The sequence below is a fragment of the Melanostigma gelatinosum genome, assembly GCF_949748355.1.
Source record: "Melanostigma gelatinosum genome assembly, chromosome: 21".
Taxonomy (NCBI): domain Eukaryota; kingdom Metazoa; phylum Chordata; class Actinopteri; order Perciformes; family Zoarcidae; genus Melanostigma; species Melanostigma gelatinosum.
Genome location: NC_136654.1, coordinates 3,620,760 through 3,645,359, shown reverse-complemented (window position 1 = coordinate 3,645,359; position 24,600 = coordinate 3,620,760). Strand labels below are relative to the sequence as shown.

General features: G+C 43.3%; 1 protein-coding gene across 1 annotated transcript in view; it reads right to left on the bottom strand.

The window, feature by feature from the left end:
- Positions 1-6,730: 6,730 nt before the first annotated feature.
- rab26 (RAB26, member RAS oncogene family) overlaps positions 6,731-24,600 on the bottom strand; it is a gene marked incomplete at its 5' end in the record, with an annotated part of 41,956 nt that continues 24,086 nt past the window's right edge. The window contains 5 exons of the mRNA XM_079293876.1: positions 6,731-8,910; positions 11,103-11,179; positions 11,869-11,925; positions 12,509-12,574; positions 22,305-22,357. Coding sequence (XP_079150002.1) covers positions 8,808-8,910; positions 11,103-11,179; positions 11,869-11,925; positions 12,509-12,574; positions 22,305-22,357 — 356 coding nt within the window. The 3' untranslated portion in view covers positions 6,731-8,807. The remainder of the gene's footprint in view (positions 8,911-11,102; positions 11,180-11,868; positions 11,926-12,508; positions 12,575-22,304; positions 22,358-24,600) is intronic.

Genomic DNA, 24,600 nt, shown 5'->3' with positions numbered 1-24,600 from the left:
TGTTCCCTTGCTGGTCAGCACATTTACCAGTGTTTGTGTATATAATGTAACGAATGAAAGGTCATCATTTGTGTGCTTTGTGTTATCAGTGGCTCAGTGTCTCGTGGATAGAGGCAGAGGTTGGGAGGGAGGAACACTAACATGTTTTCCTCTTGCCTGCATGTATATCTCTCACCTTGCTCTCCATGCACGCCCTGCCCCCTCCATCGGTCCTTGCGTCCTTGTGCCCGATCCCGACTACTCCACAGGAAAGCAAACAAACCGGGCGGAGCCCGTGTGTGTAATGTGTGCGTCGCGGCGGGAGGCTCTGCTCACTGTTTGTTGACGTTCTTCGGCTGAGTGGCTGAGTGGCTTATCTTAATGGGACTGCATTGCTGGAAGGCCAGTCGTCTCCACAACAGAAATGTGGGAAACCCATGTCATACGCTGTAAAACAATGACAGAGCAAGGACTTATCATGTTCTATCCATTACATTTCACAGATCAAATTGTAACTTAACTGTTATTATATTTGTACAGCTATCTCTGTGATCTGTGTGCCCTTGTTATTCTGCGTTGGACAGTCTGTTTGTTCTCCGAATCCAGTCCACTCAGTTCCCGTCCAGTACAATCCAATCCAATCCATCCCAGACAGGTCAAATCATTTACAGTCCAATCCAGTCTGGCCTAATCCATTCTAGCCCTCTTTAGTCCTCGAATCGAACCAAACCCGATCACAGTCCTGTCAAATGTAATTCACCCAGGTCGAGACCAATCTAGTACAATTCATCCCAATCTAGTCCAAACAGTCCAGTTCAGTCCATTCCACTCGAATACAATCACGCACAGTTCATTTCCAGTGCAATGCAATCCAGCCTAATCTAATCCAGTCTAGTTCAGTGCCTTCAAGTCCAATCCAAGTTATAACATGTGACACGACCCAGTGAGGTTACGAACATGATAGATACAGCAAAAAAAGTGACACCGTAAAAGATTATATATAATGTGGAAATATGACTTAGAAATTCATCTGTAGCGCACACAATTGCATTCTATGCACTACAGACGCCCCCTGGCACATTGTGATAGGACTTAAAAGCACTGTTAGGACAATGTAGAGATAATAACAACATGACAATGAGACGGGATGCAGTGCCTTTCATTAGTTAAACATCAGACGGTAATCACGCTGCTGACTTCACTGTCTGTCATTGCAACACGGCCCAGTGACTCAGGAGGAGACACAGACAGACGTAGACACAGACCACGACAGCAACAACCCCAAAAAGAGAAGAAAAAGACCACCATCCTCCCCATTACTCATTCTCTGTTCACTGTCTCGTCCTATAAATAGCTCAGATCTTTGTCTGGTGGTGTTACATGTCGTGTTACTGCTCCAGGCTACCTCACGCAGTGTGAATTGGGATCTTTTGGGAACAGCACAGCTCGGTTGCTATGCGAGTGAGCACTTAAATGAGCTGTATTTAAGATTCTGAACATTACTATAGCATCAAACAACTTTTGTCTATGTGAAGATATCGGGGAGTAATGTCTACCTGAGCAGAGAATGAACTCTCCATCGATGTGCGCTGTTATCCTTGCTGTGTTGACTTGTAGCCGGGGAGGCCGTGCGTGCATGTTACTGGCCACCACTGGCTAGCTCACGGCCCTGCACTGCTCTCATGCAGCGCGTGACGCTGACAACGCCATCCCGACCGACAGCGTCGTGGCGAAAGCAGAGCCCCCGCCCTCCAGTGCCCCCTCCAGTGAACACTGTTCGCTCTGTCTACACTTTTGGGGTAGTGAGCAACATTTACCCGTGGCTCACCGTCGCCATGTTGAGAGCCGTCGAGAGGCAATCGAGAATGCTCCTAATCTCAGATATTGTACCTTTAAGGATTTTCTAGAAACTTAGAACACTTTTTTTGCCTTTTTAACCTGAAGCCAACAGGTGATGATTTCCTCTTGCTCACCTGTATGACATTTGTTCGTGCCGGACTGTGTTGACCGTGCTCCTCCTCCGAATCAGCATTTCTACTCACACACACACACACACACGGCTTTGTTTGGGGTTCCTGGTCCCTTTAGTGCAATAGAGTGGACTGCTTGGCAACTCATGATGGATGAGACTACAGGAGAGCCATCAGGGTTATGGTGCCCTCAGGTCAGGTTAATGGCACATGTAACAGATGGCCCTAAGTCATATGAGGGCCTCTGTTAGCAACTATGACCGTCTATTATTTACTTATTCACACCATTGCACACATTTACACATATTCGCGCTGCATGGTCACTCCAGGACTCATTCTCTATCTCCTGCCTGCCTCTCTGTTTCTGTGGATGGAAATAAAAAAATAAAAAAGTGGAGCATTTATGTTCTCACGATCAGGCTCCATATACGAATAACTCATTGGCAAGTTAACTTTTAGACAATACAAATGTACAATAAAATCACAGACCCTGAGCAGGAATAGAGCGTGGGATCTGCCGGAGTACTAGATTTGCACTTTTGAACTGAGAGACCAACCCATAGAATGGACCAACAGATATAGTCCTAAACTGGAGTAATGGTACCTGCCCCCAGGCTGCCTTTGTGTCAGTTTGATTGTGATAATGTAATTAATCACAGCATCATCTATGATTATCTATGTGAGCACAATATGAATCAAGGTAATACAACTCTCAAAACTAGATATTATGACAAGATCGGTCCGCAACGATGATCCCCGATCTTTAGGTTGTGACACGAGTCTACACGTGACCCGTCGGCATTACTTCAGCGCGACGTAACACATCAGCTGCTCGATTGTATACATTACGTGGCCACGAGAGTACGAATGGAAGATATTGTATGGTAATGGTGCAAATTATATAACTCATTTGCAATAATTAAAATGGCCGCGGCGCTAATTCTGAGCAAATTGATGTAAAGTTCCAGGCTGGAACGCATGAAAATCACCAGAGACACCAGAGGATGTATCACACTGTCGGACCCATTTAGCTGTTTCAAAAACAGTTCATCTTAAAAATGTAAAGCACAAAGTTTTCTCCTCATTTCTCACATCAGTTCAGTCTTTAGTGAACAACACAGCAGTGAGCAACAGGTGCTGCCTGTGGCCACACAGCAAATCTGTTGGTAAAAGTCTGACCCCTGTTGAGCATAGAAGGCATTGCAGCTTGACCCAGTTTGACTGCAGAGGGCCACTGTTGATCCGATCACAGCGGTGGAAGAAGTATTCTGATCCTTTACGTCAGTTAAAGTACTGATATCACACTGCATCACAATACCAAGTACAAATATTTGAAGTATTAGATGTAAGATTACTCAGTAAACACAGAAAGTGTGACATTTGAGGAGCTGGAAACGGGACATTTTATCACATGAAAGATGACTGCCTCATCATTTAGCTGCACTTGTAGGCCGATGTATTGTTGAGTGTTGTCATTTATAATTATATTTGAGGAACTCTTACATTGCAACTACAGCTGTCAGATACATGTAGTGGTGGTGGAGAAGAAGTACAATATACAGTCTGAAAGTGGCATGAAAAGAGTACCTCAAATGTGTACTTAAGTACAGTAAATGTACTTGGTTACCGACCACCACTGCCTGATCATGAGTGTGAAAACTTCATTTCTGTTTTGCATGATGGAAGATTGATATTTATGTGTGATCGCATGCGATTGTGATTCATTAAGCAACACTAGCGGTATATGTGAGGTTTATAACAGCTTGGGAAACGTGGCTGATGAAATGAATGATCAATCGGTCACACTTTAAATACTTTGTCTAGTTGCAGCGCGGTTGCCAAAGAAGATCAGGTCAGCATGCCTGCCACTCATCTCTAATTAAAGTCAGTGTTCCATGACCCAATGTGTGACAACACTAATTCAGGTCAGGCCCACCTTCTAATGAGTGCCAATGAATGTCGTAGACAGGAGGGAGAGAGGGGGGGGGGGATGTTTGTGGGCGTCATTGTCATACTGTTCCAGGCTGGGACGTTTTAAGGAAATTGGAAAAACTATTAGTCAGAGTCTGAGTGAGAGGCCTGTCGATCGCGTAGGCACGGACAAGGATTTTCCCCTCGCAGCGAGCGACACAGTAACAGAAAGAGAACACGAGATTGAGCCAAAGGACAGGACAGGACAGGACAGGAACGCTATTAAGATTAATTATGTCTTCGTCTTCACCACCAAGTTGTGGGCAAATTGGTCTAAACTGAAAGCCTGAAGAAAACCAACCTCATTCAAATTACTGTGTTAACAGTGTAGAAAACTGAGCTCAAGATAAGACTCCTCATAGTTGGCTAGTGGAGGTTCTTGGGGCATCTCAAAGCATATCGAAGGATCCTAAAATCCTAATCTGTCTTAATGAACATGGAATAAATTTGGACTCATTTGAAATGATGTGATGTTATGGCGTCATTCATCTGAGCCTGCAGATTTCTCCGAAATTAGAACTAAATTGTTCAAAATCCTGCTAAATTCACAAAATCCTGCCAACATGAGCATGAGCTGAACTGAGATTTAAGCACAGAGAAACTCCAGGTGATGTCACAAAGAGCAGGACATGTTTCGGAGTGGAGGGGACTTTTTTATTCTGCAACAAAGTGTTTTCCTAGTCAGTCTGGGCTTTCTAGAAACATATTCAAAAAATGCCAGATGAAAATGCATGTCCTGTATTGCACTACGTCACTAGAGATGATGAATTTGAGTGGCCTGCTTCGTGTATTAGAATTCATTTCTCGTCATGAGGGGGTAGTATTCGATATTATGAGGTCATATTTAGTGGGATTTAAATGAGCCGTGTCTTTAGATTGTTAGCTACAGTCGTCATTTTCTTTATTTTTTTAAATACGTGCAAAAGCTTTGGTGTGTTTTGCACGAATGTCCGAGCTGCCAGCGTGGCTGAAAGCATTGTGTGCTGAGATAGTCATGGTGGGTCTGCAGTCCCCACAGATTAAAGCTTCACGATTATTTTCAGTGCTAAAATGTGCAAAGAAATTAACAAAAAATTAAATTAAATAAAAATTTTAAATAAAAATTGATATAAATGTATCTTCACTTCCTGCAGCGGGTCATGATGTTCTCTTGCTCACCTGTATGACATTTGTTTGTGTCATACTGTGTTGACCTGCTGTTGGTCATCCTCCTCTTCCTCCTCCTCCTCCTCCTCCTCCCCTTTCTTCTGCCCTGTTACAGAACGTCATGGTGGATTAGGTATTGACCGATGAAGAGAGGCTCTCAGGTTAAAATGTTCCTGAACTTGCACTGTGTTATATTTGAGTCGAAAGAAAACGTTTATTTTATTATTTTCTTCTACTCCCAATGCTCCACACCCACACCGCTACACACCTTGCCCCGAGGTTAGTTTGGCCCGGCCTCGCAGTCTCCACGCTCCCTCCCACCTACTTGCATCATGCAGTTTAAGGTATCATAAACATTTCTATGGGCACACAGGATCTTACTGGCTGCTTCGCAGGATGAAGTGACACTTAAATCGCAGAAGACTGAACAGTGAATTACAGGGCACATCAATTACAACATTTCATCTGACACTTCATTCTGTCTCAGCAGCCTTTGAGATGTTTTATTACTGAGGTGAAAACTATCAAATCAATGAAGATATATACAACAGAGCTGCTACTTAAAGGAGTAGTGTGTAGGATTAAAGGGGATCTTCTGGCAGAAAGGGAATATCATTTTTATAACATACAATATAATATTGATTATATTCAGTTGGGTGCAATATGCAACCTCACCACTAGATGCCACTAAATCCTACAAACTCGTCCTTTAAATAAACAGCAAAAAGCCTTGAATGCACTCTGCGTCATTTAACAACGTACGTTTCTATGAGGCCTGGCTTCCACCCGTGTACACAGGCACGGGTAAGAGTTCAAGGTGTGTACACATTTCTTTCATTCTATTTCGGTGTGATTTATTTTTAATCTCAACTCTTGTTTTGCTTGTCTCTTTAAATTACGTCCAAGACATTCGCAGGCCTGAAACAAAAAAATGGAAATCTCCACATATAAATAACTAAACATGTGTGGAAATTAAAGTTTATTCGTCCAGTGTACCGTACGTACTATATCCATGAAGTCATATTTCATGCGGTATTGAAGAATCAGTCACTTCAAAGCTACCGAAGATTCAAAAGGTCAACAGAAAGCTGGATGCAGGCACGAACTACGTCATAACATTGAATGATTAATGTGGTTTGAAACTGTAAATAAAGCAAAGAGGAGACACATTTAACTTCCTCCTGTATGTTTAATACACCCACCTGTATTCAAGCCACACCATTCTTGTCCCAGTGCTGCTGGTACGGCTTGCTGACCAGTAGGAGCCACTCTTCTGGTCTCTGCTGATCCGGAGTCAGTGCAGTCGCTGTTGTGGTATGTCCAACAAAAGGGGCCTTCAATGGGTTCCAGGACAAGTCTATTCCGGACCTGAGACCATAAGCGGGTACCGGAGGTTGGACAAAAAAAGAAAAGAAGGTGAGGGGAGCAAAACGGGTCATGTGTTGAGTGTGTGTCGCCGTAAAAGCAACACAAACCGGATTAAATGTTCCAATGTAAAGAGATGGCGCTACATCAGACACATCTAAGCAGCAATGACAGGACTCTGCCACATGGCGGCGCTGTAGACCCACGCTGGCCGTCTGCAGGCAAGAACAACTCATTCACTGTTGATTTGATTCTTTATTTGTGAACACTGGAGATCGATACGATACAAATCATTTCAGTGAAGATACAGTGTACAGATAACAAGTTTACTATGATTCATACTGAAAATCTATTGTCAAATCTGGATATCAAGATGAAGTGTAAGCACTTATTGAACGCAAACTTAATTGTATTTATGGTATTTCATGGTACAATTTATATTTTCAACACGAACAGAGGGCAGAATGAAACCATCTGTGATGAAACGTTTCACAAAAAAAGAAAAAGATGCCCGTGGAATGCCACAGTTCATCAAAGAGCCAATAAGAATTGGTACGTCTCTACGCAACAGGTAAGCTGTTACAAAACCCCCGGAGGGAAAAGCAAGCGAGAAAGAGGCTTCAGTCAAACCTTCCTCTCGGTTTCACAAATTCTAAACACTTCTACAAGATTCACTTTGTTACATGTTCGGGTCATGATTGAAATGTACAAGACTGCCACTTTGCATATCGGCTGTGTTCGTGTGTATTTTATCTCGCTTTGACATTTTTAAGCATTGAAATCAAGCCTGGCGAAGTAGAGGAACAAAAAATCTAAACATCTGTTGTTTAACATTGAGATTTATACAATATTCTGTATCGTTGAAAATTCAAAAGTATACGTACAAAAAGTGGAGGATAAGAGATGTGATGTAGAACCTCAATCTCAAACCAGCACTACTCAACTAAGTCCACTCACGAGCTTCATCTGCAGCTTTCCGCCACATCTCTTGGTCGTCATCTGTTGAATATTTAAAAAGTCAATATTGCCAAGTCATGTTAAAGCTGACCGAGTCAATCCCGACTTCATCAGAAGATCGACTCCATGTGCCGATGAAGTGAGTGAGATGTGACGAAAAGCTCCATGAAAAGCCAGTGACAATATATTTATTTCCCCCAACTTCTGTTTCCAAAGTCAAGAATGAACCTTAAACGATCAATACATAAAAAAAGAATCCCAGTTAGAACCAGATTTTACATGTACCCTGTTGCTTTGTGTCACAAAAAATGATGTTATTTGTCTCCTGCACTTTTCTTTCCTTCTCTCAAGAATGACCATGCTGGGAGTGACTTCTTTGAAAGAATAGCACTCTCCTCTTGCAGCGAAGCATGTACGGAACTGATTTCACCCCAAATCTGCCAACCGCTTTGGTCTTGTGGAGGGATGGGTCAAACAAACACAGGACTTTCACCCAGGAGTGTTTGTGTCAACACATTGACTTATTTTAGGTTATTACATATGCAATATACGTAACATACTAGGTACTTATCTTATGTATATTACTTTAGTTACATCACCAAATACCTATTTTAACCCAAACCTTTCCTGAAACCTAAAGCAGTTTTGTTGCTTGAATCAAACCACATATTTCATTTCACAACATGCAGGTAGTTGCAGTTTGCCCATCTTGCCCTGTCTGAAGCGTACTATTGGTCGTGATAACAGCTGGTCAGGGCAATTCAAGGGTGAATCAAAACGAGTGAATCTGTAAAAGTCAGAGTAGAGTCCGTCTCTTTGCTGACGATCTAGTTTTTCTACATTTAACATCGTCTAAAATTACAGAGGGAGGTTCTTAATGCTAAAATACTTCACAGAACAATCTGCGTATGAAAGGTAAAGAGCTCAAAATAAATTCCACACGTCAGTATAATGACACAACGGCACACAGTGCCATTTGGCAGCTTGCATTAGGTGCAATATTGTATCTGTACAAATATGTTCATCTATTCATTTCTATTTACTTTCAGATTGATTTGATGTTCAACAGATTTGTGTCTGTATTCTTCTGTTTCAACAAGACAGGCATTTACAAACTACAAAGCTTCAGGGCACCAAATTAAACTTACATTTATAATATGTACATCCCACTCGTGAATGAAATGGATTGACCGAGCTATGAAGTACTTACGAACAGAGCCGTACACGAGTGTGTACATGCACGTGTATGTGCAAGCATGTATCGGAGTTATATTACATTCACAGTTGCGGAGGATAGGTGGGTCGAGAGAGAGAGCATACTGGCCATGTGGAATGTGCCTGTTCTCGCTCTCTCTCTGTCACACACACACACACACACACACACACACACACACACACCAGCAGGCATAAGGAAACGGTCTACGAGCGGCAGCAGCCGGCGGTCCTCATTTCTTTGTCGACGTACTGCTGCAGCTGAAACTTTGGCTCGTCGGGCTCCTTCATGGTCCTGTGCTTCAGTTCTCTGAAAGAGAGAGACAGAAACATGAGGCTGCGCTCACTCTGCTGCTGACAGGTGGCGACAGAGCACAGCCGTTTTCAAATTGCTCGTGGTTTTCCTCGGTACAGAAATATCACATTTTCCCCAAATTGGTGAACGCGGCAGTCAAATACCTCCGAACAGAACGTGACAATCCAGATTTTTCCATTAATTTCAGCTCTTGGAAACTTGATCCAGATACACACACTCCTCCAGAGCGAGATGTAATGAAACTCCCTCAAGGCGTTCCAGAGACATCGCGTCCACACACGTGCAGTAAAGATCACAAAAACATGTTTTATGTTTTTTTTCCCCCACAATTAGTTTGACATTTTAGAAAATAGAGTGATTGTCCAAAGTAAGAAAAGAAGATGTTTATGACTCTCATATCAGTCCGTCAGATATGAAGCAACAGCCAGAACTTCAAATCTACATCAGGGAAAACTCAATGTTGCTCTTAATTAGCTCATTAGCGCGAACAGAATGGTGACCTGTTGCACCTCTGTACAGAACACCTGGATTCTCTTTCACTGTAAAAAACAAACAAAATCCAAGCAACAAAAACAAGTGAGGAAGAAGAAAATTCATTTTCAAAGAACAATTAAAGCATATTAATAGATGCACGATGCTTACGTCACTGTAGTCAATTCATGTTGTTGACAAGCATCATTATCACGGTTTCCAGGTGACTGGTTTTTTTTTTTGAGGCTTTTAGTTAGCACAAAGCACTTGTGTGTTTTATGCAAATAAAGCACTCACAAAGTGAAATGGACTAAAGCACGATGGGGTAGAAGAGTGAGGGATGAGAGGGGATGGAGAAGTTTGGAGCGAGCAGGCAAAAAAAAGAGGAGGATGTAAAAAGTGAAGCGGCGTTAACATGAGCTGGAGGGCAGAGCTGGTCTCATGTTCCGTATCTGCATGGTGCCGTGTGCCAGACTGTCACGATATCCTTGGCAACACCTCACAATGCCAGCCTGTTGCCATAACGAGGCTATGAATGCAAAACAACTCCCACACGAACTGTCCGACACCACACATTTAAGTGAGACACAGAGTTAAAATAGCATCCTCGTTATAAAGAAACAGGAGATGGAAATAATGGAAGAAACTATCGGATGTCTTGCTGTCAATACTAACTTTTGGTTTGGATAGTAATCTCATTCTAACAGCTGGATTCTTCATTTCTGTCTCTTTCTATTTGAATGCTTAAGGTACCATCGCTGTAGGGAACAAATACAAATGTCTATTATGTCGAAAATAAATGACCCTCCTGTCATCCATCTATCATTACCAGAGTTTTTAAAAATGAGCATAAAAGACCTCAAATAACTTCACACAAAAGTGTGTCGCCTGTTCAGAAACCTCTGGGTTATATATATATATATATATATATATATATATATATATATATATATATATATATATATATATATATATATATATATATATATATATATATATATATATATATATATATATATATACACACACCTCAAGACAGAGGGCATTGTCCTTTCTTTAACTGTTTATGGCATTAGGCTGATGTTCTCACCAAGAGAAGTTCTAACAGTTCTAATAACTTTACTTACGTAACTTAAAATAGGGCAAGTTTGCCTTCTGGTTTCACACGGGACTCGAACAGGGTCTCCTGAGTGAAAGTCCTGTGTTTACTATCGCTCTTCATACCGTGGTCACCTGACCTCCTCCTTTACTCACAACATAACTGGGGCCACCTAGAGCATCATAGTTTGACACGTAGAGTCACTGACCGAGCTGCTATTCACGAGTTGGCGGTGGGAATGGATTATTGGAAGTTCATCATTATTATTATTAAAAAAGTACTTTTCTCCACATCATGTCTAGAGCAGCAATTCATTCTAATATCAGTTTCATGTCAGTTTAATATCAGTGTTCAAGAAAAAAGGAGAGCAGGTTCACAAAAATGCAACACATTCGTGTACCCACTTAAAACTCTTAATTCCCATCCTCCAAACGTCACGTTTTCCCATTCTAGCGCGGCACAAGTGCACAATTATAGCGATGAACACCAGAGCTATGGAACTCAAGGGCCAGTATACTGTTCTAGTTTTCATCGCTTGGGAACTTTTGAGAGTTTGTGTGCTCTGCCATTGTGTGTTCCTTCATGCTGCGGCGTTTTGTGTTTGTGTGTGACTCACTTGGCCACTGCAGTGAAGGCCAGCTCCACATTCAGTCCAGATTTAGCACTCGTCTCCATGAAGGGCACTCCAAACTCCTGCACAGAGAAACATCTGTCATCAGGGATGTGTGTGTGTGTGTGTGTGTGTGTGTGTGTGTGCGAGTTCCGTGATGTGGACTTGGCACTCTTGTGTGTCTGACGCCGAAAGAAGAATTAGGTTTAAGATTCATTTCGGTTTAGGTCGATACCAACAATTCAACAATCATTTTGATGGGTGCTGATGTTTCTGGCTTTGAAAACAAACTGTCTCCCCTCTTTGTTGTAACTTATAAGAAAGAAACTGAACAGTGTGTTGTCGATGAAAGATGCTCCCAGGTATTGCAATCTCATTATGTCTGAGTCTGTGTGTGTGTGTGTGTGTGTCTGTATAAACATGTCAATATTCCCGCTGTGTGTGTGTGTGTGTCTCCACCTTGACAGCTGCAGCGCTTTTCTCACTTCTCTTCATATTTATTCTAACACGCCTCTCAGAGCGAAACATGGCGTGGAAAATGAAGTTAGCGAGCCCCCGTCATTTATTCCAAACAATAACAACAGTCTGTGCCTCCATGAATACGCAATTGCACACACTGATCAAGACACAGCAGCTACATGGGGGGAGTTTCAGAGTTTCAGAGCACAGTATGTCTCTTATCCTTGTTACATGTGTCAAATTGAATGTGAATGTGTGTATGTGTGTGTGTGTGTGTGTGTGTGTGTGTGTGTGTGTGTGTACTAGGAAGCACCTTTGCCAGTTTCTCTCCCTCCTCTCGCTTCACCATCCTGTCATGCGTGGAGTCGACCTGGAAAACAATGGACGCACACTATCAAGTTAGACACACACACACAGACTGTTTAATGAGGGAATTCGTAGAAGTTTGTCGTCCACGTTTGACATATACATGTGTGTCATCACTTTGTGTTATTTGCTATTTTCGGTTTAGATTTTCACGACCATCTCTCCTGAAAAACAGGATTTGGAGATAAATGTCAAAGAAACAAGATGTATCAGACATTGACTGCATTAATTACTGATTTTGGTTCACTTGGATGCAGGGCAGCTCCGTAACAAGCAAAACAAATATTACAACTGATATTTTATCGCCTTACAAAATGTGCAAACAGTTGCCTTATTTACAATTTCAACAGACACAGAGAAACATCAGCATACATTTGGAAATGCAGGTTCATTTACTCTTTCTTGAGCTCGGGTTTGGTCTCCGCCAACACCTGAGAGAAACGTTTTGTACATCTCTTTCCCTCTCTCCAGACACATCCATGAATCCACTCCAGCTCCCGCCATACCCCCCTCCATGATCCTCCCGTCCCTCCCTCTATTGGGTCCATCTGTCCGTCCATATCCCAGTGTTGGCAACAGGGTCTCACCTTGTTGCCCAGCAGCATGATGACCACGTCCTGCTGACCGTACTCGTGGATCTCTGTCAGCCATGCCTGGAGACGGAGAGAGGGCACCGAGTGGTGAAGCGATCCAAAGCGGGAAGGGAAGAAAAGAGATAGAGATGAAAGGAGGGAGGGATTGGAGAACGTGTTGAGAGAGGAGATGGATGGATCCGCAGAGATGGAGAGAGGGAGAAAGACAAAAGATACATTTATTGTTCATTTATCGTCCATTTGTGCTCCTCTACTCCCTCCAGATCCCCTCTCCATCGCTCTTCTCTCCTCCTGCATCTCTAACCATCCGTCTTCTTCCAATTACAGGCCAGTAGTGTGTTGGCTCTCCATTATCTGGCTTTGTTAAAAAGCACTTCATGTCTCTGGGGGTCTTCGACGCTCCGATACTCACACGCACTCTCCTCAGAGATCTCATCGTTTAGTTCACTTTGCGTTGAGGCAAAGTGCGAACTTTGGAAGCTAAGGAACGGACTTACACAAGGTGATGAATGTAGCTAAAATAAGGAGAGCGAGACATGGCTGCAGTCCTTCCAGATCTGATTAGTATTGGACAGGTCAGTCTTAACTGCCAGCTGATATTTCATCTAATCTCGTCAAATATTCCAGGACAGTGATTACAGTTAATACAATCAAAAAGTGGAAGGGCAGGGTACATTTGCATTACAGCCGAGAAGCTTCCCTACTTTCATGTCTCTGATAAACCCAGATGATGATGGAAATCATTTCAGTGATGGTAATTACTGTCCCTTAACATTCTCTGAGCAGATACTCTATTGTGTGAGTGTACTTTTGTGTGTGTGTGTGTGTTGAAATCTAAATCCGATATCGCTTTCAACCGTTGCACGTGGAAAAACCTGAAAAGTTTTTTTTGGGGAGTGAAATCAATTTTCAGAGAGCGAAGATACTAAATAATGAGCCTCGAAGGATCACGGGTTCGTATTAACTTTTTTCAGCCTGCCTGTTTTTTTGGGGGGTTCACAGGATATCGTAGCGGACATAGATTCCGCTGCTCAGCCTGGATAAGAGTGAGAAGAAGATGAAGGTAGGCGTAATGAAATGGAGAGCTTATGCAACAGAACGGTTGTGTCAGAGCACCTCTTGCACACACATTTCCTCCTGCCTCCCTCCATCTCACTGCGAGTGTATCATCGGGCCAATAATGCTCGGATCAGCCGTAATCCCTTCTCTCGTCTGCAGGTTTGCAGTACTCTGCGCTCCCTCCCCAGGGGTTTACCTCACTTCATTAACCAGAGATGAATGTACCGGAGCCCTCACCTAGAAGCCCCGACTCCCGGCAACACGCCAACCTGCCAATGACTCACACAGGCCTTCGAAAGATCTCGGCGGCCCGTGGGTGGATTACGGGGACGTGAAAGCGGGAACGCGGCTTTCTTTTGCGCCCCAAAGTGATCAAACTTCAAAAGGCTCGCTGTCGACGCGGAGCGTTAGAAGTCACACGGTGTGTCTGAGCATCATCATAAGCACATAAGCACTTTACAAAACTGGCTACAGGTTGAATAGCTACTGTTCATATGTGAGATGTGTTTCTCATGAACCAATATCTACTTTCCCATTCTGCTCTTACTTCATGCAGTTGTGAAATCAACTGTTAATCAATCAACCTTGACTGGTGTGTGTGTGTGTGTGTGTGTGTGTGTGTGTGTGTGTGTGTGGACTTTCTTCTGGGTGTTGGTTTAAGGAAGCTGTGGTCAGATGCTGGTGGGTCCCTGGGTGGGGAAATACAGAGAGAGAGTGATATTAACAAAGAGATGTGACAAAGAAGCGAGTCCTGTTTGGATGAGAAGTAAGACCCACACAGCTCTGCAGGTAGACAATGTTTTATATTTTTATAATCATCATAATGTTCATTCCTCTGTGTTTAGGTATAATAATTTGAGGCTTCTAAAGTACTACGTTTACCGATTGTGTTCAGAGTTTATGTTCAGTTATTTGGTCAGAATGTTTATTGGTGTTTGCAACACAGTTGTATTTTAATCGAACCTCTTTATTCATCATTTTAAGCAAGGCTGTAATTGTTGCGAGGAGATAACGCAATCCCTCAAGTAAAAAGCAGAATTCATGGTTGACATTAAAATTGAATGTTAAAAAAATGCACTGCTGCAAAAGCTTGACTTGGTCTGGTATGCTGACCTCATATTGTTCCGTTTAAAGTTTAAGTTTAAAGTTAAAGTTCAGGTAAAAACTATATAAATGTCATAAATACCTTTTCATATTTTCAGTTGATCAACAACATCCTTGCATAAATCCACACTGCGGCTAGTATCTCTTGGTTGTGAAACTTAATGTGAGAAGTAGAGATGGGCGTTTCCTGTTCCTCTTTTGAGAACTGAAACATCCCGACGCCCCTCCGTCCTCTCATGTTCTACATGTTTGACTTCACAGGGTTATTAATGCTCGCCAGACCTGACCAACACGTCAAGGAAGATGAATAAACACCCCGTTGCTATTAATGGCGGCGCTAGCCCAGCATGCGCCAATGGCAGCAGCGCTCAGTGTGGCCAGCTGAGTGAAAAAGTGTCCGAAGCTAATCACGTGAGCCTCGGTGCACAGAACAGAGACCGCAAGAACAGACCAGGACCGGGACATGTCCCAACACGCAGCCAGGAGCCCAGAGAGCGCTCTTCCTCAACGGTCTCCGTCGCTAACGTGACGCCGCGTTCTCATCAGCGCCGGTGGTCACACGACTTTGGCAAGTGTGGGACCTCGCCCGTCATAACTGTGACGAAGGACAAGAAGGAACCGCAGCCTCCTCAGCACGGAGTGTCTGTCCTCCGACCCCACGCTGCACCCCACCATTCACTCAAACGTTACTCCTGCCCCCCCTTCGGGGTCTTCGGCTCATCCTCCTCTTCCTCGTCGTCCTCCACTTCTTCCTGCTCCTCTCCTCCGCCTGTCCAGACATCTGTCATCACCGGCCACGACCCTCTAGGTTGGAAGCTGCGTCCCAAGTCCAGCTCCACGTCCCCCCGGGCTCGCACCAACAGGCTGTCTCTGCAGATTCCCCTCCCAGTCGTGCTCCCTGAACCCGAACCTAGTCCCGCTATTAACTCACGATCAGTCGACGCCGCTAATCCGGACCCCCCTCGTGAAAACAAACCCCCTCTCAGACCCAAACCACCCCGTCGCCGCCACTCCGACTCCTCGGCCTTCCTCAGGTCCCTGGAGACCCCTCTGCCTGTGGTAACCCTCGAGGAGCTCCGCGACGCGCACCTCCGCCCGCTCACCCTTTTGGACGAGTCCGACGATGTCTTTGGCGGGGGGGACGAAGAGGGGGCCGGGGTGACCGCTCGGCCGCGCAAAATTCCACCACCGGTTGCAGAAAAAACGTCCATGGCGAGACAAATAGCAAAACTGATGACTCATTCGCACCAACGCCGTGGGCCTTTTGCAGCTCATGAGGAAATCATTCACAGCAGTGTAATAAAGCCAAAAGCGAAACGTTCACACCAGACTGAGGACCACAGCGGCCTGAATGCTGGAATCACTGGTAAGCACTGCAATCTCCAAATCCACTGCTACATGGAGAAGAATGCTACATGGAGAAGAATGCTATGCTGAACATGCAAACTGTGTCCATGGGTGATTTTAAAAGTTAGGATCCAACGGTGTTGAGCACGGGAATCCTCCTTGGAAGCAATATTTATTTTTAACACCAACATGGAGAATAACTGAACCGGTTGTAAAATATCAGCAATGATAAAAGTACAAGACATATGAATGAATGAATGAATGAATGAATGCAATTTATTTATAGAGCGCTTTTCACAGACATAACGTCACAAAGTGCTTAACAGAGCAGAAATTTAAAAGCATAAAAAACACAATGTGACCCGAGGGTCAATAAATTACATACACAGAGAAAAATTTAAAATAATAAAAAATAAGATAAAAATGTAAAACATATTTAAAACATATGCTGCAGGGATGGTGATAAACTGATGGGATCAACTGGAATAATAAACATACTTGAACGTAGCGGCTTGCTCTTCTTTTGTTCAATATTAATCAAGCATTCATTTTCAATGATTTGAATCATTTAGGTTCAGCCACAGGATTAGAGAAGAAGAGAAGGAACACGGAATGTAAAAGAATAAATAAAGATCGTCCTCCAATGAGGAAAAAAATCACATCTTTCAAAGTGCTTTCCATTAAAACGGTTTTCTTCAAGCTCCAGCTAAGATACCCCTGATGACACCACCAGCTGTTCTTTAGAAAGTTCGGGTCATGGATGACATAATACAGCGACTAGTAGTACGAGTAGTACTCCTCATGCTGGTGCAGATACCGCTATGTGTTTCTGAGAAATACGTTGTACTGTACCATGAAGGTGATGCACAACACTGTCTTCAAAGTTTGCAGAAGATCTAATTGTCGATGCCCGGGTGCCTTTCGCCCTGATTTACTTTCGATTGATTTCCTTTCTTGTGTGCTGAGAGGAGAAGAGGGGCGTTACACTGCCGATCAATAGTAACAGCATTGTCTGTGTTTCAGCAGGACTGCGTGTGGATACCAGCTGTGACAGGGAGAGGTCAACGCCACGCTTCCCCGGCTGAGGAGACAGAGAGAGGAGACTTCTTAAACCTCCACCACCGCGAACTACCAGGAGCAGTTGTACAGATTACAGTCCATGCGCTGTATGTCCCGGGGAGTGAGAGACACTTCTGAAGGTTATGTTTGGTAAAATATTTAGTTAAAGTAAGTCGATTTTGACTTTTGGTCTCACAGTTTTTCGTTATTGTTAGTTGAATACAATATTATCAATCGAGCTTTTTAGCACATTACTTTGGTCTCTGGTAAGGTCTGAATGTTATTTGATGTTATTTGTGATATTTTACAGATGATTTAACCTGTTAAACGATGATCACAGCCCTAAAATGATTGGCGCCATGTGAGTGTAGAAATAGGATTACTGTTGTTTATAAAATGTGTGAAGGATTCATGCTTCTTTTGCTTGTTTTTATCAGCAATTCCCACGGTCTGATGTCTCTGACACTCGGCCTCCAGATGAATTTCTTCTGCTATGCTCCAGTTCAGGCTTGGCAGGCCCTTGCATACAATGACGGATGCAAAAACACACACTCACAATGTGCAGCAGCAACATCTAACTTGCTTGTGGCTGCAATGTGACTGGACTAGTCAGCGGACTACACACAGGTGCAAAGTGCTGACAATCTTGCTGCTTATCTGCACAGTCAAATAAACAGAAAAATGGGCTCACGACGGCAAAATGCTTAAAGTTTACACAGACCGTCAAATCACAAAGGAACAGCTGCTTACTGGGAAATCTCTGGGATAATTGCAAAAAAAACAACACGTCTATGTTATCACTGTGAAACTACTGGTGACAACTACAAACAACAGTCTTATGAATGCCAAGTAAAGCCCTTCAGACACATGGTGTTTTTACAGCAACAGTAACAATTGCAATTAAAACCATTGAGAGGACCCAAAGACAATATAAAAACACAACACGTTGGCCTGAATCCAAGAAGTAGCAGCCAAAGGCCAACACTTGTTTTTTACCTCTTGTTTCCTCTGCCCAGGTGTGCAGACTTTTAGTTTGCGCTGTTAGCGCTGGCAGCACCGTTAGCTGCGAGCCGCCGGCTCAGCCGTTGCGAGGCAATAGAAATGCTCCCAATCTCGTATATTGCACCTTATAAAAAAAAAAACTTTATACACATGCAAACATAAAATCTGACTTTTTGTGGTAAAGGTAATACAAGTTTATAATTAAACAAATATGGAAATAAACATAACTCTAAACTCATTGCAATAAGACAAACACAATGAAGAGGAGGCTGGTCACATGAGGGTCATTACAGAATCCCTCTGGCAAAACACACCTACAGTTAGTTGCCTTTGCTTCAAATTCAAGAGGGAAAACCGAACTGACTGCGTCGTCGCATTTGCTTTGTATCCGACCGTTAGTTTCACTATTCATTTCTCCTTCTGTGGTGACGTCTAACGGGACTTATTAACCTGATCCGCCATATGGCTCGTTACACAGAACCATCTGAGAGGCCGTGATTGGAAACTGTTTGGGAAAGGGCAGGCGCTTTCAAAAAATACTTGGCAGGTGATTATATGAACCATCTGTCAACCAAACTCTTGCCCAGGCCCAGAAATGCTCTCCAGTTCTGAAATAACTGATGCAGCATCTACGCTAATCTCTTCAGGAGCCGCCATTGCTGTTCAGAGCGGTCACCTCTCCGTCCTGTGATATTTACATTTAACGACGGAAGTCAGATGTGACTCCCGAGGTGCATTGCTGTAGGAATCGTCCAATCACTGATTCTAAAATTATTTTTGTGTGCACGTGATGTGCGGAGAAGTTGGTAGTTGAGCTTTGCACAACTTTGTGAATAATTTCATCAGTTGGATGATGATAGATTGGGCATTCTATCCCCATTGCAATGATGAATGCAACACACACACACACACACACGCTGCATCGAGCAGCATTACATCATTCGATGCCCTTCGTCAAGCTCCAGTAGCTGGGATGTGCCAATCCAACGAGTGACGGTGACAAAAGCGCTGCTATTGTGATGTAGTGACGCATGTCAAAACTGGGAAAGTAGGACGGTGGTTGACGCTGCCAGCTTGTGGCCATACAGACGAAACAAAAGGCCTGTCGCCTTTTGTTTTGATTGTGGACGTATTCAGAGAACTGGATGAAGCGTTACAAGATGGAGCTCCATTCATTCCAATGTAAGACGCTCACTGGATGCATTTGGCAAAGAAAAAGAAAAAAGAATGAGGGTTAATGTAACGAGAAGACTCTAGTTGTTTTGCTTCAGGGAATGTTGAGGATGCACTTCCTGGAAGTCCAAACTAACTAAAGACCGGATATACTGGAGCGGTACCAGCGCCAATACTGACCTCGTTAACTGGATCAGGTATCGGCCAGATGCGATTGATCAACTGGAAATATGGTTTCCTAGTGACGGTCATTACAGAATTTTATAACCTTGTACAACAACACATTTGAACCAGCACGAAAAGAAACGTTGGTGAATAAATGTTTACTGAGGTAATAAATCAAGAGAGAAGTAGAGTCATTTTCTCATAGACTTCGATACAATCAGACTTTATTTTGCAACCAGAGGATTCGCCCCCTGCTGGTCAGTAGAGAGAATAAAGTTGCCACTGGGGAAAGACATAGCGGGTTTGGTAAACACCTTTATTCTCACTTGGTGGGAATAAACCTCAGATATACAGCAAGCGTTCCCTCAAACCGAGAGATTAATAACTAAAGCTTGAACTGTAAAAAAAGTGACATTATTCTCAAGTGGGATGCACTCCGCCTCTGAGGAGGAACAAGGAGAGGAAGATGAAAAGGCAGAGAAGAAGAGCTCGTTCCCTACTTCAGAGCGAGGCAGAACAGTCTGACACTGATTAGCCTGCTGCACTCTCAGTCTCGGTGTGTGTGTGGTTTGCGTGTGTGTGTGTGGGTGTGTGTGTGTTTGGGATACCATCAGGTTTTGTGTTCGTGGAACGTGTGCGTTAGAGAATTTACATGCATGTGTTCCGGGTCGCGGTTAACGCAAGCTACATTTCGCTTCCTTACATGAAACCAGACTCCTAAACACTCTGCAGAATCTCAATCATCTTCAGTATGAAACTCTCAGGCCACAACTACAATATTAACATTTCCCTTAAACAAGTACGTCTTTTGTTTTAGGGGATGGAGCTAAATGTACGTCTCATTTAGCTCCATCCCCAGTTCGAACGCGTTTTCTGATTTAAAACCATCAACACTCCTTCTGTTCCTGTGTTCTCTGATTGCTCCAACAATACCCGGCAGTGTGATAGGAGATGCTCCTGTGGGTTTTTAGGAACACTTACACGCAGAGACCCATGACCTGGTTGTGCCATTTGTGGCTGTGGGACAAAGCGAGTCGCCCTCTTTTAGACTCATCCCATACAGAGACGCAGCCAGCTCAAAATACTGGAAAACAATACAGTTTAGTGCATCCAGGACAAGGACCCATTTATGAAATGATATATATTTAAAGAGGTCATCGGACAATTTGGTGTTCCTCCCAGTACCGTGACAGACTGTCTTAAACCATGAGACGTATTTGTTCTATTGTAAGGCTGTTATTTTATACATATTTTAACAAACAAAATCATGCATCCGTTTCTAAGGTGGGAGGCTAAACGTTAAGGTTGATCCATAAATAATACCAGATGGACGATAATTACTGAAACAATATGAGTTCTAAAAAAGTAAGTTGAAAAAATCCAGACTTTGTTGCTTTGCTTTGGAACAATTAAGATTCATCTTTTTCACCCGTTGATGGTTTAAGATGAAAGGTTGGACTCGGTAGAGCACATCTTAAAAGGTTGGTGGTAACACGATATGTTCTGGATTTATGGTCATTTTTTCTTGTCTTGTGCGTTGTCTTCATCCTGAAAGTAATTTAATACGCCGCTGACTGAAAACAACCCTAGACACCAACTTGATGAGGGTAAAACAGCGTAATATGTTTGGTGTAATGGGGAAGAGTTGTGCAACACAAACACACACACACACACAGTCTCCAGATATGGAGCCATTCCTCTTCTTTATGGATGAGAAACACACTCTTGTAATGGCCATATTCTGCCTTTAACTTCACTCTGCGTTCATCAAAGGAGAGTAATGCGCAGACATAGGAGCAGAGACATGCTGCGACTACAAAGAGATGGCTCCATTTGAGGAAAAAGTGAGCTCCAATCTACAATCATCATCGTTCATCATCCGAACCCTGCTGCGAGTACGAGCACAGGGGGAGCTCTACGCATCACTTTGAGAACTTTTGTATTCAACTGCACGCTCAGTGGAAGAAAGACTTTCAGTGTGAGCGCTATCCTAACTTGTGCAAAATAATTTATGTTTCTGCTTTGTTTACATGAGGGGGAATCAGTCAACTTCATACAGCGTAGGATTGATGGTCTTGTTGTCCAAAGAATTATACTAACCTACAATTTGTGTCAGACAACATGAATCCACAGAGCTCTCAAACAGGCAGCACCAATCACCTGCACCGTCATCTACATATTAGAGGGGCAATGAATGAGTATGTAGCACTAGGTACCATTGCATTTGTTCTTTCAGTGATTGCAAGCACCCATGAATCATTGCACCCTCTCAATTCAGGCAAACAGACAAGGTATTGCTGGTATAAAGGGTAAAAATAGTCCTGAACATTGTTAATATACAAAATAGCCAATATATTCAATTTCCCACCTCTTATCTGGATAGTCCAGACAAGAGATGCACGGACACTGACCCAAACAGCCGGATCGGGTATCAGTGTAATGGGCCGCTCTGGTATTGGATTGCTAAAAAATGATCCCAGGCAAAGAGCTTATTCATTTAACACTGGTATCAGACTGGTGCTCTGTATTGGCCGATACCCAAAGCCCAGGTATCAGGACTGAAAGAGCTGACTCGGTGCATCCCCAGCCAAGACATCCCTCTCCCCAGCAACGTCTTCCAGCTCTTCCTCGGGGATGCCAAGGCTTACCCAAACCAGATGATACATATAATCCCTCCAGCGCACCCTTATCGCATGTGCGGACCACCTCAACTTGCTCCTTTCAATGCAAAGGGAGAAGCGGATCTATTCCAAGCTCCTTACCCATCTTTTGGGTCGAGCCAAGACACACTAGGGAGGAAACTCATTTTGGCCGCTCGGTCAGTATGCCCGAAAGGGGGGATGAGTGGTGAACAGACAAGTCCGAGTGTGGTTGTTCTTACCCGGATGTTGTCGAAGGATGCTTTGTTGGTGACGTCATAGAGGAGGAGGAGAGCTGAGGAAAGAGAGAAGTCAAATCATGAGCATTGTTCCTGTAGCTGACTGTTCCAACCACAATCAGTGATCTGATTTAGAGAGTCATTAGCAACCGATGATAGAATGCACATGGGGAACATGCTGGCGATTATCAATCCATACTCCACATATTCCCGAATAGCCACAGTGACTCATTTATCAAACACTGATCATGACCAGTGTCAGTGGCACGCTGCTGTGGGAATATCATGAAGCTTGACGAAGAGAGAGAAGAGCGCGAGGACCTAAGAATGAAATGGAAAACATGTACGTGAACATGGTCAAGGTTGTGATGAATCACGGTATCACACAACATGTCAAGATGAGTCTTCCTGTATCCTCATTCCAATTATCTTCCACAGCATCGTTTGCTTTTCATCCTTAGCCTGTGAAATAAAATGATCTGTAATTCTGCCAGAGTTTGTCACAAGCAGCAAACCTGTGAAGCCATTTCTATTCAGTCTCCTTGTAGTTATATGAAAAGCTTTTGATCCAGCAACAGAGTTACTGTATCTATTAGCAATGACAAACAGAAATTAGCATTGATAGCTGATGTTATTTCACGCCTACAGCATCAATGTCGCCTACACAGTAAAGACAGCAGCATGACAAGACAATAATCAACAAAATTAAAGAAGCCTCTTCAGGACGGCTTTCTGTAACATGATGTTCAAAAAGTCGCTAAATCGAGTGAGAAAGCGGCCAAGTAGGAAACACCCATCACTTCCGGCCTCCCTCCAAAGCCACACCCCCAATATCATCATTAAAAACGGAAACATATCAATGTGAACGTAAACAACAAACATGACTATTGTTAGTACTCACAGATGTCAGGCTAGCCTCTTCTGGTGATGTGCAATGACTGCACAGGCAGAATAAGAGCAGGCAGTCCGTCCAATCAGGCATCCAATCATGTCATTCGGCCCAAACGATTGGCCGTTGTGTTTACATGCGTGTTTTGTTTACTTCGAATGTTTTTACATTTCTTTCACATTCAAATGTCTCAAGAATTAAAAGTGTATTACCCTTTGAAAGGTTGTACTTGTATTATTCTATTATTTATTATATCAGATGCAACAAATGGTATTAAAATTACAGTAACAATTAACACAAGTAGTTGGCATGGGCAGTGAAAAAATTGAATTCATATTTTTGTTTGATACTGTGTTTTATGCTCCGTGTTCCTGGGAAACGGAACAACAAAACTGTCAACCCACATGTTGCACACCAACACCACACACATTGACGCCTCCAGGATTTGACTTTGTGAGCCACGACTCTCTTGACGGTCAAAGCAGCTGCAGGAGGCTCTGAGCAGGAAGGGTTGCAGTTTGATGGAGTGAAGTGATCCATAAAGAGCACTGCCATCCATCATCTTTAAGATGATAATCTGTAAATAATCACTGGCTGACCTTGGCTGCTCTGCTTCCCATCAATGTACGTCACATAAATAACATGGCAGGCAGGCATACACATAAACATATATAAAAAGGACATGCTCTAATTGTATGGCGGCTTATGAGAGACCCTATTTCTTGGACGGGCGCAGTGACTGTCTGGAGTCTCGTCATCACCTTGACGTTGTCGGGTCACCAGCACTGGAGACTCTAAGACGCTGGCCCAGCCAGGAGCAACCTTAAAAAAGGTTTTTAGAATTTTTCACAGTAAACACTGACTTCGGGAAATTATTTTTCGGGGATGGTGGTGAAGAAAGTCTGGAGGCCATTACAAATATAGTTCTTAAAATCAAAACCGGAGGGTCAAAATTGCAATCGCTGCGTCTCTTATGCCATCATGAAACTCCCTGTAAAAAAGACAAAGCTTGCAGTTTTTACAGAGGCATTTTTGAAACCAGAGCCGGGGTAGCCGTTTCACCCTGCTTCTATTATTTGTGCCACTCAATGCCAATCACAGTTTGGGAGAAGTTCCCTATTGTGACAAACAGAGTTGGGGTTCAGAGGTGACTTTTGCAGATCGACTCACATGGGCATTAAAACTGCTGCCAGAATACTTCCATCAACTTGCAAACAGCAGCTAAGTACCAAAAGTCCCTCGTCTGCTCCATTAGTACCTTGAAAATGAAAAACACACCTTGCTCCACAGTACATCTCCGAATGAAAAGCCAGTGTTTGGGTGTGTGTGATATCTGACTGATGAGTTTCACTTTCTCCCCTCAGGCAAGTTACTGCCCCCGCATCGATGTCGCTGTGTGACAAAACGAGA